Raw genomic sequence first — 14581 nt, forward strand, 5'->3', positions numbered from 1 at the left:
TTTTGAAATATAGATTTATTGTTTTGTTAACCCAAAACAAAACTCTCTACAAAAAAAAAAAAAAAAATGCTACGATATTATCATAACTCAAGAATTTTGATATTCTTAAACGAAATAAATTTATTTACGAAGATTCTGTCTAAACAAATAATTAATGATGCACTTTATAACACAGTACTCCTAACTCTTATTGGAACTTAACTGACATCTTACTCATATCATTGTATACTTTTCACTCAAAATTCATGGACAATAAAAAAAGTAATTATTCTCATTCAGATTGCCATAGTGTTGAAATAAGAAAAAAAAATTATTTCCCTACTTGGTACTATGAAATTACGACACAAAATTTTCAAATGAACCGTGGAAATATGAAAAGAAGTTTCAAAATCTTCATATGCGTGTATTGTGTTCTTTAATCTTGAGTTTAACTAGAAAGTTTTCTAAACTGTCAAGTTATTTAATGAATAATATTAGAAAAACTAACTAAAAGTATTTTTAATTAAAAAATGTTGCTTTTATTTAACAAAAACTTTAATAATCTAGCGAGAGCAAATGATTCTAAATATAAGAAACTAATCGCCTTTCGCAGCTAGTTGGTTCTCTGCAAATAAGTAGCTAAAGCTTTCAATTAAATATTTAACAATGACTCTGTTGTTTATGATACGTTTTTTTTTTAATTTTAAGATGATATTCGAATTAAAATAGTTTGTTCTATATTATTTTGTAAAATAATATAGTTTGTTCTATATTATTTTCAAAAAAAAACACGTCAAAATTTTATTTAATTTTTAATAATTAAAATTCTTATTAAAATTTCAAAAAAAATCACAACGAGGTGCACATTTTCTCCTTACAAAGTATACATAAGCCAAGTTTGGGAGCTTTAGGTCAAACAGTCTAGTCTATAGGGAACCAACACATGCACACATTCATCGTTATTATTAGTAGAGATAGTGATCAATATATTAAATTTGAGAGCTAACAAAAAAATACATAATTATTTTTTTAATGATTGATTTTTAATGATGATGTTAATGGAGTAATTTTAGATGTCAAAGAAAATTTTAAAAATTACTACATTTATCATGCTTATGAATCAATTCTATCTGTCTGTCTCTTTTTGCATCTCTATCTCTACTAATAATAAAGATTAGTATACGTGTCTGTGTATTGGCCTATAGGCCAGACTATTTAACCTACGATTACCAAATTTGGTCCATATGTACATTGTAAGGTGAAAACGTGCACCTCAGAGGGACTTTTTTGAAATTTTATTTATTTATTTTTAATTACAGACTAAGCCATCCCCCCCCGCGATATCTTCCGGAAATATTACTCCACAAAAATAAATTTTACACCTTTCCGAAATTTAAGAAATTGTTTTTTTAAACTTTAAACCAACTTTATAGTAGGACAAATTTTTCCTGAATTTTCTACAATATATTATTGCCAGAAAACCAAATTATTTTTCATTATTTCCTCAATAATTAATCGTGAAATTTTCTTCCATTGCTGAAAGCGAAAGAAAAAAAAAAGTAAAAAGAGAACGAGTCTGTTCAATATCGTTATCAACATAGTTTACGAAATGAACAAAAAAGAAATGAAATTACAATACAGCAAAATTTGGAAGACATTATTTGCAAATTCATATTTTTAACAGCGCCGTCATCTATCAGATCTCCATTAGAAAAAAGCATGCGGACAGTGAACAGAATGTATATATGACAATTAAAATAAAAATAAAATTTAATGTCTGTTAATGAGACGAGATCATGGACATGAAGTTGCATCTAAATGTTTTAAGTGAAATTTAGTACAAGCTGTATTATCGGCAAACCAAATGATCGCCAAGGGCAACAATTGATCAACAATGAGTAAAATCCCATTAAATGCTCTTACCACTGCGCAAGCTTTCTGCGCAGTTTGTTTATTTATGATGAACGTTGGAATGGAGATGTGTTTGATGTTGATTGTACAGAAATGCTGATATCTGTTTAGAATTAGCCTGACATGCTATCGTAGCCAAAATTCTAGAACATTTTTAATTCATGCTTTATCTGGGTGCCGAACACTTATCATTATTGTGCATAGCAGTCTCATACTCAACAAAAATAATGGAGAACAATAACACGGGATTAAATAAAATATTAAAAGAACGAAACATGAAAGTAAGACTTTTTTTTTTAATTTTAAAGTGTTTGATATAAAAAGGATTCTTATTAAATTGCGTTCTAAAATGTATCTTCACGACCGTAGAAAATAAAATACAGAAATAATAATCTATTAGCTGCAATATTTGATAGAAACGCATGCATTTTGCCTCTACTAGCTGTTTTTAGCGCATTACTATTGAATATTTCTTATAGATGACCCATATACACTCACATTAAAATTAATTATTTTAGTTCTAAAAGAAAAATTATCAAATTTTTATGACCATATCGTAGAATATATTTTATTTCACTAGATAATATTATACCCATTCAAAGATCAAAGCGACTGCAAATAGATAATCCTAATTTATGCAAATTCTGTGTCTTATTTTCTATTTCTAAATAGTTCCTGTTTAAAAGTATATTTCTAGCTGTTAACATTCAATTATTTATTACAATATTTCTAATGCAGGGTTAATTTATTGTATCTGAGGAATATAGATTGGTATCTTATTCATATACATAATAAGATATGAAATCCATGTTTCTTAATTTATAGTTTTTTATTTTAATTTAAAATCGCTGGAAATAAGACAGAATAAACTATAACTTCTTTATATGTTTGTATTTTTTTCATTTATTAATATTTTTACCATTATTTTTTTTAGTTTATCATTATTTTTTTATTAATTTTAAACTAGTTTTGAGAATTTTTGCTTCATTAGTAATTCAATTATTTGAATTAAACATTTAGAATAAATTTGTTTGAAAGTGAAAACAAAATTTAAAAAAATGGTACAAAAATTGTTTTGTTAGAATCTATTAATTTTTTTTTTTTTTTTTTTGTATGAAATTACTTAAAATTAGTAATATTGAATTTGACTGAAATTGTGATAAAAGAATTGAAAATTACACAAACAATCTATTTCATGATTTCTTTTTTTATGTATAATCATCAACAAGTAAAAATCATTTTTAGATGTTTTTCAACACTTACTTGACTATTAAACATAGACCAGTAATTAATTGCTTAAAATTGCATATTATTAGATTCTTTTGTATCTAAAATTCAATTATGTTTGTCAATGGTAGGTAATTAATGGACAAGTATTTATTTTTTCTTTACTAACATTGCAGCTAAATTTGCTAATTCTGCATTGCTGTAGTCATAATGAAAATAAGCTTCCATTTTTTTTTAATGCAACCTCTTTTTTTTTTTTTTTTTTTGTCTAAGAAATATTTTGGGGTTAAATTGCAATACAGTGCTATCTTTTTTTTTTTTCTTTTTTTTTTTTAACATTTTTCAAGAGTTGAGAGAAATAGTAGTATAAACTAGGGTAATATATAAAATATAGGAAACTATTTACGTTGATAATAATTTTTGGAAATTTGTTCAGATCAAAAAATGTCAAAGGTGGAAATTTAAAATCGGAATATTGCTGTACTTTGAAAATTTTGTGTAAATTTTAGATATGCCACACAAGCAAAAAAAAATTATTTCACATCGGTATTTATGTTTAGTTAATAACTGATTTCAAGCCAAGAAAAAAAGTGTGTACTATTGATTATAATTAATTATAGATTTTAGGAAATATTTTGTTTTTAGTTGTTTGTCAAAATGAGATATACCATTAATGATACAGGGTGACCAGAAAAAAGTGCATTAAAAGTAAAATGAAATAACGAAAAAATTTTTGAATAAATATGTTTTATTCCAATTACAGAAAAAAGATATATATTCTAAATTTGGTTGTTACTATTGCTTATTCCCAAGGTTTGAGCGATTTATGTACTATGGCTTTTGAGATATTACAGATTGTTTTTGGGGTGCTTATCTCTGGTCACCCTGTATGAGTCATTTATAAATCTACAGTTTCACTTTTTTCATATTTTAGGTACAGAAACTTTATAGAGAAGGACTGGAACATACATTGAATACAACAATTTCCAATGGCAAAGGAGAAGTTACAGCATTGCATGTTTTCAGTAATATGGAAGAAATGCATGAAAAAGCTAATGAAACTGGAAGAAAATTCGAGGAAGTAAGAAACATTATTAAGAAGCTTCTTTAGCATAGATATAAGATGTTAATTTTTGGAACATTTGATTTAAACTGAAAGTTTACATTTATATTAGAGAAATACATATTGCACATAAATTGGTTAGTTCAATCTACTGTCTTTTCAGTTCCATAATTTTTATAAGTAATTTTAAAAGAATTTATGAGGTAAATAATGACCTGGCAAATTAAAAATAAATAAATAAAAGCAATTGAATTTGTCCAAACTTAGCTAGTTCAAAATTAAAGTCATTTAATTATTTAATCTTTTTTTTCCCCCTAAATTTCTAAACATCTGTCTAAATTTTTATTCTTGCTTAAAAATTATACTTTTTTAATAAGCTGTCTCAGAAATAAAACACTATAAAATAAGTTCTTGTAAGCAATAAGTGTAGTTAATTTGTTAAACTAAATATTTTATATTTTTTAACTAAAAACATTAACTCATTTTTTCTTGTGTTTTACTTTATATGAGTTTGTTATAAAGTTTATTTCATGTCTAGAATGGCATGTGTAAAAAAGTAACCATTTCATAAGAAAATGTTTTATGGAGCATATTGAAAATTTGTAATTTAATCCTTTTTTTTATCAGTAAAAGTAATAATAATAATGAAAATGTATACGTAATTTTGTCTTTGTTATAATCCGTTACAGGATATATAAAGTTATGAGTTACATATATAAAGTTATGAAAACAGCTTCGTGAAAGTAAGCACTCTCCAATTTAAATATATTTATACAGAATATCAATTACTGATTTTTAAAAATAATATCCTGTTCAGATATTTCAAATTTTTTTAGACATTTTTATACACTGCCTAGCTTCAGTTTGAGATGTTTTTAATTCTAGTACTTTTTAATTCAATCTTGTGTTGCACCATATTTTTATTTATGTATAATATTTATGTTATATATTTTCAGATATGTATGAAGTTTTCATTCCTTTACATTTCTTTTATTATATCTTTGTGTTTTAATTATTTTATTAATTACAATTTTGGATTTACTTTATTCACAGGTTTTGTCAAGTGTTATGGAACAAAAACAGTTTCCTCGTCATTTATATCAGGTTAATAATATTTTCTCCATTGATGTATTTTTAAATGTGTATTTAATAAATAGTTTTATTGAGGCTTTTAAGTATCCACTAAGCAATTTTTATAGTATTTTTCCTTATTGATTTATTTCAAGCTTTGATACGTAAACATTTCAGTTCCTTCATTCAACTGATTAATTTTCAATTTATTTAAACTAACTTATCTATCTGTTTAAAAAATAAATAAATAAATTATGCTTTTTAAAATAATTATTTGTTGCATGTGTTTGCCTTTATTATAAATCTGTTTAGCAAAATCTCTAGTTATAATTAGAAAGAAAAAAAAATTCACAAGATTTTTTTTTTTTTTTTTTTTACATTTTATTTTTATTTGTTAAAAAGTGGAATCTAAGGTTTAATATACCTAAAATTAACTTTTTTTGCTAACAAAGTATTCTCAATTGCCTTCCAACTTCTCACTTCTGAACATGTAATTTTATTCTGTTTAGTTTCATGTACTTAACATTCATCATTGTACATAAAGGGTAATAATTCATTTCAATTTTTTAAATTGTAGTTTCATGTTCTTTCTTATTTATCTGTACAATAAATGATAATATTCTTCTTTATGTGCCTATTTACATTTTCTGATTATATTTTAAAAATTTTAAATCCAAATTTTGTTTTCATTCTAGATACTCGAAGAACAGAAAAAAGAGGCTCAGTCAGTTCTCAAGGAGTATGATGATATTATTTTGCAGTTAAATGATGTAAGTGAAATAGTATTTGTTTTATTGCTTTGTTTTTTGAAGTATTTTTGAGAAAAGGAGTTTCTCTATTAGGATCATATTCAATCGTATATAATATTCATTATTCAAATTTAAACAGTTAAACTATTCATTATTTAAACAATTCAGTATTTAAGCAATTTTTATTTCATTCTTATTTTTTTTTCTGTTAAGTCTTCTTTATATGTTTGCTATAAAATTCAAATAAAATTTTTTAATAAATATTAATGCTTTTTTTATATTTCAAGTACTTTGGTTTATATTGAATGGTTTATGAAGAACCTGTTATTTTTAGGCTGAAACTTTAAAACATTCATATAGTTTTCAAAAAAAGGGGGAAAAATATTTATTGCATTATTTGAATTATATTGATACATCAAAATTCATTATTATCAGTCTATAAAATCTTAAGAAATATATATATTTTTTAAATTTGTAAATTAGATAACTTTTTTTGTATGTAATTTAATTATCGCTATAAAAAGTTTTTTTTTTTTTTTTAAGTTTATTCTGAATGCAAAAAAGAATGATAACATTATAGTTAGGACAAGTTAATAGTGCTTAGAAAGACATAAGAAACCGCATCGCCTCTGAATGTAATAATGGGAGTTTCTAAACATCTCAGAGTTGTAAAAAACTTAATTAGTTAAATGTTTATTTTGAACTTAAAGTTTTATTATATACAATATAGATTTCTGATATTTAAAAGTAAATTATGTATATTTGAATATACATTTTTCTATCAGATAGTCATAATGACAAATTCGTAATTCAAATAACTTTCCATTCACTATCAGTTTTAGTTGTCTGTGATTACAAAAATCATAATTTTCCTTCTAATTATTAATAGTTGATATTACTCTTCTTAATAGGCATCTTAAAGGTGATGTTAAATTCATAATATATTTCAACAATCATTTACAGGATTTAAATGACAAAAGTGCCAAATACAGACAGAAAATTGAATACCAAAGCATGCAGCTAGAAGAAATAAGGAAAAGGATTGAGACATTGATTTCAGAATTAAACAGAGTTGGAAAAGAAGAGATATGTTCCATAAGAGTAAATTTCTTTTTTGCTGCCGTTTAATATCCATTTTTTTTTCTGTTATAAGTTATTATATATGTAAAAATATTTTAAAAACAATGAAATTTTTCTTAACAATAATGTAAAAAAAATTTTACATTATTATATATAAATATCTAGTCAAACAGAATTTACTTTTAGATAATAAAATAATAAACTTCCAAAACGTTTTGGTTAATATATTGGGTTGGCAACTAAGTAATTGTGGATTTCACTCATAGATGGCTTCAGTTGAATTTTCAGGTTTGCAGACGTAGTACAAATGTAAAACACATTTTATTATTTGATAGTTGGCAATTCAGCTGTCAATCAGTAAAAAAAGTTTTTTGATCGGTTGGGTAGTTTTCGTTTGGCGTTCGTTGAAAAATGGAAAATCAAAAGGAACATTTTCGTCATATTTTGCTTTTTTATTTCCGCAAAGGGAAAAATGCATCGCAAGCTCATAAAAAGTTATGTGCTGTTTATGGTGACGATGCCTTAAAAGAACGGCAGTGTCAAAATTGGTTTGCCAAATTTCGTTCTGGTGATTTTTCACTCAAAGATGAAAAACGCTCTGGTCGTCCAGTTGAAGTTGATGACGACCTAATCAAAGCAATAATCGATTCGGATCGTCACAGTACAACACGTGAGATTGCAGAGAAGCTTCATGTATCACATACATGCATAGAAAATCACTTAAAACAACTTGGCTATGTTCAAAAACTCGATACATGGGTTCCTCATGAACCGAAAGAAACGCATTTAACGCAACGCATTAACAGCTGCTATTTGCTAAAGAAACGTAATGAAAATGATCCATTTTTAAAACGACTGATAACTGGCGATGAAAAATGGGTTGTTTACAACAATATCAAGCGGAAAAGATCGTGGAGCAGGCCAGGTGAATCAACTCAAACAACATCAAAAGTTGATATTCATCAAAAGAAGGTTTTGTTATCAGTTTGGTGAGATTACAAAGGAATTGTCTACTTTGAACTCTTACCACCCAACCGAACGATCAATTCTAATGTCTACATTGAACAACTAACGAAATTAAACAATGCAGTTGAAGAAAAGCGGCCCGAATTGACAAATCGAAAAGGTGTTGTATTCCATCATGACAATGCAAAGCCACACACATCTTTGATCACTCGGCAAAAATTATTGGAGCTTGGTTGGAATGTTTTGCCACATCCACCATATAGTCCTGACCTTGCACCATCTGATTACTTTTTTTTTCGATCTTTACAAAACTCCTTGAATGGTAAAAATTTCAATAATTATGATGATGTCAAATCATACCTGATTCAGTTTTTTGCTAATAAAAACCAGAAGTTTTATGAACATGGGATTATGATGATGCCTGAAAGATGGCAAAAGGTCATTGATCAAAATAGGCAATACATTACAGAATAAAGTTATTTAGTTCCATGAAAAAATTGTCTTTGATTTTCTAAAAAAAATCTGCAATTACTAAGTTGCCAACCTGATAGATGCATCCTTAGACATAAGTTAGATGCATACTTTTGAAATTCGGTAGGCTCAATAAACATAATAAGTAAAATTAGATGATAGTCCAAAATACAATCTTATAAATATTTTATAAAAAAATGACAGGAAATGAAAACATTTATTCTTAGAGGACAAAAATGAATAGTAGGGTCTCGACATATTGTTATGACTAATATTAAACTTCTATCTTTACAAAATAATTGGTTTACTTTTTTATAGAGTAATAGTGTTTTGTGTGTTTTGCCAAGCTGCGCTGGTTCGGCTTGGCTTATGATTGAAATGATTTTAATTTTATTCTAAAGCAGCTTCCACTTGGCTGTAGTATTCAAAATTTACTAGCTGTTGGATACTGAAACATTTTTTGTGCTTTCTCTTCCTAAATTCTTAAGAGTCAGTCTTAACTTGAATTTAAGGGGGAGGGAGAAATGGTGTTCATTTAAAATATGAAGTTGAAAAATAGGTACAATATTTCATTAAAACTATATACATTATGATAGAATAGCAGAAAATAAAGAAATAAAATTGATGTTGCTTAAATGGATAACTTCATTTTAATCAAAATATTGTTTCTTTTTTGCCAAAATGTTTTAATGTTTAATTAATAAATTTAATTAATATTAATTTAAATTTTTGCAGCACTTTTCACTTTTTTTATTTATTAAGTATTGATTTTTTTTCAGACAGAAATAGTGAAGCATTCAAAATGTGTTTTGGATACTTTTGGAAAAAATAATGAGATGTTTTTTCAAAATACTGAGGCAGATAAAGTAAGTTAAAAATGTTGCTTTTCCTAAATTTACTCTGTGTATGTGTTTTTCAATAGAAACCTTGCTGCAATTCAAGTTTTTGTGCAAAATTAGACATATTAGGGAATATTTATATAATATATATTTGAATGTTTATTATTTTATGTTAAATTAATTGTAGATATTGTCAAACTGTAAAGAAAATCACTTCACAATCAGCCAGTGTAAAGGGTACTTTCAGTTTATCAATTTTGTAAACAGTGGTAATTAAAAATAACAGAATTTTCAAGTTACCTGGGAAATTAATTTTTCACTTTTACCACAAATTGATTGGGTATATTTTATTAAAACTTCTATATATGGTTTCCCCCCCCCCCTTCTCAAATGTTCAGGTTTATTGAACTGCTCAAAATTTCTTGAAAAGTGATGATGATTATAATTTATTTATTTGCTTATTTATATTTTTCTTTAAAAAATCTGTTAAATAATTATAATATCCCAACAATTTCATCTTTTTTTTTTCAGCCTTTTGATTCTTATTTGTGGAAGAAACCATCTGAAATGTTAACTTTACAGCAACTTGAAGATGCATTTCTTGTTGACCACACAGAAACTTTTAAATTAAGGAGAAGTTTATTATCTGAAGTTTGTGTGAGTAAATTTTTATATCTTTTATTATTATTATGTATTTGATTTTTTTTTATCTGGTCAATTGTGTTTTAGAATGAAGCTACAACAATTTAAACATGTTTAACAAAATTGATTTTGAAGCGGACTGCAGGTATCATCAATTCAATATTCTGTGAAAGAAATTGTGATTTTAATGCTGTCATCTGTGACAACTCAAACTTAAGCTTGTTGAAAGCTATAAACAACTTCATCACCAATAAATAACATATATAGGAAATGTATAGATCTTAAAATTATAGGGAAAAATGAAATACTTTATATTTTAAATACAAATTAGTATGCACAAAATACCGACTACTTGTTTTAATAACTTTTTAATTAAATATATGAATTACATATAATACATTTCGAAGATATTTGAGATATACATGTTATTGGTAATAATGATATATTATTTATCATTTCATATAAATTTAAGATATCACTGAGAATTGATACAATTGTTATAATGTTATATATAACTGTTTATTATAAAATTCTTAAAAAATAAACTCTTCAGTTGTAGACCAGTATAATGACCTTGTTTTTATGAGATTAGACAGAAAAATTTCAGATCAGTTGTACACTAGTTCTAGAAGAAATAAATTAATATGACATAAGCTTTATCCCAAGAAACATCTATATTATTACAATCTCTAATGGATGCCAGATCATTGACCTTCGGGCTTGGCAATCATTTATTTAGCAACAAAATTGAAGGTTTTCGAATGTGCAGGAATTTTGGTGATATCTGTATTAAGGGTCAAGATAAAAGGTTTTCCAATGCCCTGTCACTAGAGCTATGTAAGCAGAGATGCACACATGAGAAGCAGTTAAATGAATCTTTTGGTGTCTTGATCTTTTATTTTTTTAGAATGTTGGATCTCCAGTGATTTCACTCTGAATGCTTTGTGCTGATGTGGATATTTAATAATGATGTGCCATTTTCTCGTATGCTTCGACTGTGTTTTATACCTGTGCTTTCTTATGAAATAAAGTGTCATTATCTATTTTCGAGCTTCTATACTTTTTAACGTACACTCTTTTTTGAATGGATTGTAATCGTATATATGATGAAAAGACTTGTTAAAGATTGTTTGTCAAATTTTCAAAGTAACAAGGTATCATTGTATTACTTTAGAATCATTTCTTGTAATTTTTTTTTAAATTCAAACTATAATTTATCAACTGTCCTCTGGTTTTTATTTACTTAGAAATTAAGGAATGAATTGGAAAAAGAAAAATTAAACTACATTTTGAAGAAACAAAATTTTGAGCAGGAAATATTCTACTTGAAAGAAAATTATAATCAAAATATGCCAGTTGTTGCAAAAATGAAGAGGAAATGCATCATTCTCCGAGATAAAAGAGACAGACTTGTTAGAGAATTGAAAACACTAGATGATTTAATAAAGAAGGAATCTAAAATGAAAGAAGAGGCAAAATTCAAGGATCAAAATACTTTGAAATTAGATGCAAGGTATTGTTATTATAAATATTTTATTACATCCTATTAAGTGAATGATTTTAATTTATGGTGAAAACATTTCTATATCTCACTATTCACTCTTTTTTTAGTTGAATTTTATGCACAGCACTTAAAAGCAGAATATATATGAACTGGCACTTTATGGTATGCAAGATTTTATTTATGTATTTAATATTTCATTTATTTTAATTTTGTGTATTCTGCAAATATTATATTGAAATAAATCTTTAATTATGGAACTAAAAATACAATTTAATGTATCATAGATTTTCTTATCCACCCAGTCAACTTATTCCATTTTTATATTCAGCTCTTTTGATCTCACTCCCCCCTTTTAAAATTATAAGAGCAAAAATATTTTTAATTATTTAATAACATATTTTAACTATTTAATAGCTTTTTTTTGTGTGTGTAGGGCCTAGATTTTCTTGCAGCTTTAAATAAATTAGTGGCTTGAAATTGTAAGTTTAAAGCTCAAGTGAAATTACTGATTTCTAAAATAATAATAGATAGATAGTATAGATTCTTATTTCTTACCAAATCAGAAAGTCAGCTTGGTTTTCATTAAAACAATTTTTTAAGCCATTTTAAGCAACAAATTTCTGGTCTTTACTGTTAATCATGATATGACAATTAATTATTGTAATTAATAATCATGAGGGATTAGTTATTATTCTAAATGCCCCCAAAATTTACAATTTTAAGCAAAATCATCGATTTTTTTGAAAATGGATAGAAATTTTCATAGCTATTTCAGGTATATTTTCTTTTTAATTGTGAATTGTCCTTTTAGAAGAAATCAATAAATAAGGAAGGAATGGAAGACTTAAAGTACTTCAGTAGTTCTATAAAGTACTTGAAATTTTGAAGCACAGGCAAATCTGGTAAAAAATTGCCATTCTGAATCAGCACATAAATTTTAAACAAAAGAAAGAATCAAAAATGTTCCGAGTATAAATTAGTTTAAATTTCAACATTGTTTCATAGAAACTTATTAGATTAGACATGTTAATGTTTTTGTTACAATTTTTGCTCTAAAAAATCAGATTTAGTATTCCTTTATGCTGAAATTTTGAAAGCAAAAGGAGAACTTAATTTAATCTGCATAAATAACATATTAATAAAAATAATAATGTAATTTTTATTGCCTAGATATTATATAGTTGATAGGAAGTGGATATTCATTTACAAGATTTTATTTCAGTTGTGCTAGAAATGCTGCTTGTTCTTGCTACAGAAAAGTGCTGAGAGATTACCAAGAAAGAGCAAGTACTTTACAATCCAGAATATTATATGAAGAAAACTTATTTTATAATTATATACTTGAGAAACCATGGAGAAATGCTGCTTTGTAAGTTGTAATTCATTTATGCTACTTAACAAATATATTTCATTTCGAATTTCAAAGTGAATGGAATCTAGCTACAGCAAAACTATGAATTTAAATATGATTTTTCCCAATTTAATGTCTCTTTACTAAAATGTATACTAAAACATTTATCTTTAAAAGCTATATATTCCCATATATTCAAATTTATATAGCTTCAATTTTTTTGAAATTATACTCTTTAAAGTAATGATTTTCTCTCTATTATCTAAAAAATGTTAAAAAGTAATTTTTAAAATGTTCCTAAAATATTTAAATTCTTTTTTTAATTAAAATACTTGCATTTTTTGATTTGAAGATATGTTTTCTTCCAGAAGCTTCTCAATCAAGAAAAAATCTAGAATTCCTTAATAAGTTAAATAATAGTAAATAAGTAATAACTTAAATAGTGAACCTGAACCAGACTATAGTTTATTAGATGAAGATAGCATAGCCCCCTCCCCATTCCATTGCTTATTTTATGTAAATCACTATTACTTAGTTTTTTGTTGTTGTTATTGTTGAAATCCTTTTGCTAAGTATGTTATGTGTCTTGATTTTAATATATATTTTTGATTACCCTATCTTTGAAAGTAAACTTGTTATGACTTAGACATCTTCATTCTGCTTTTAGGATCTTTATTTATTTAATTTAGAGAGAGATGTATAGAGAGAATGTTAATTGAAGATTGAAAGTGATAAATGTTGAAGGAAGGTTGGTAAATTACAAAAAAACATTCCTAGCTATAGAAATTAACACATTAAAAATCTCCTTGTACACTTTTTCAAACAATTTTTAATTGCTGACTTATTGCCCATTTCATACCTCATAAAAAAGATGTAATGAAAAATCCAAATCAACTGACGATTTGTTAATTAAAAAAAATATTGAAACAAATCCTAGATTTTTATTATAAAAGTTGACTTAATACCTTGGTACTAAGTCAACTTTTTCATTTTTTTCAAAACTAAAAGGCATAATTAAATATTTAAAATACCAAACATTGTGTAAATACAGAAATAAATATGAAAGTTTATGTATCCATTATATACAAAAGTGCTTAATTTTTGTCATTATGCACCTTGATGATATGATTTTGTTGTTGTTTTTTTTTTTTTTTTTTTGAAGTTGTGGGGTTAATAAAACTCAAGAACCTGTAAAGACAGCTGAAATTGCATATTGGAACCAATTTTTGCAATTTGGATTGAAGGATTCAGATGTGGATGAAATACTTAGATTAATGGAAGAATTCAGGTAATTATTTACTTTTTAGTTTTTGGATTTAACTATACTTTCAGATTCTAACATTTTCTTAGAATTAGATCTAATTTTATAGATTTATATTAAATTTATTTAGCTGTATAAATAGAATAATTTTTTTTTTAACTAATGCTCATATATAAATAATTATACATTCTTTTCTTTTTCTCCCTCAGACTGAATTTAAAAGCTCAAGTTCAGCACAAACAGCTCAAGCAGTCTCTTCTTTCTGAATCTGAGGAACTTAAATGTCTTTTGAAATTTTACTACGAATTCAATAAATCTTGAAGATGTAATCTCAAGAGTTATGCCTGTTAAATATTGTGATATAATAAAATACAGAAAACTGTGAAACGAATATTCATACTTTGGAGAAGATAAAATAATTCATCTATTTTATTTAGATAAGTATTCATTTTAGGGCTTATTAATGG

General features: G+C 25.6%; 1 protein-coding gene across 4 annotated transcripts; it reads left to right on the forward strand.

The window, feature by feature from the left end:
- The first annotated feature begins 1753 nt into the window (after positions 1 to 1753).
- Positions 1754 to 14465, forward strand: LOC129972170 (uncharacterized). 4 transcript variants are annotated; one of them, XM_056086191.1, is made up of 11 exons: positions 1754 to 1877; positions 4052 to 4198; positions 5234 to 5284; positions 5947 to 6021; positions 6964 to 7101; positions 9297 to 9383; positions 9888 to 10013; positions 11246 to 11511; positions 12725 to 12871; positions 14016 to 14141; positions 14324 to 14465. In XM_056086191.1, the coding sequence occupies exons 2-11, from the start codon at positions 4148 to 4150 to the stop codon at positions 14433 to 14435; spliced, it is 1179 nt and encodes a 392-aa protein (XP_055942166.1). In that variant the 5' UTR covers positions 1754 to 1877; positions 4052 to 4147; the 3' UTR covers positions 14436 to 14465. The 4 variants fall into 4 exon arrangements, 3 of the variants coding, with proteins under 3 accessions (XP_055942166.1, XP_055942165.1, XP_055942167.1); XM_056086190.1 differs by lacking the exon at positions 1754 to 1877 and adding an exon at positions 1928 to 2171; XR_008784838.1 differs by lacking the exons at positions 1754 to 1877; positions 14016 to 14141; positions 14324 to 14465 and adding exons at positions 1928 to 2171; positions 11610 to 11664 and having other exon boundaries at positions 12725 to 12863.
- Positions 14466 to 14581: the final 116 nt, after the last annotated feature.

The sequence above is a fragment of the Argiope bruennichi genome, chromosome 6 (assembly GCF_947563725.1).
Source record: "Argiope bruennichi chromosome 6, qqArgBrue1.1, whole genome shotgun sequence".
Taxonomy (NCBI): domain Eukaryota; kingdom Metazoa; phylum Arthropoda; class Arachnida; order Araneae; family Araneidae; genus Argiope; species Argiope bruennichi.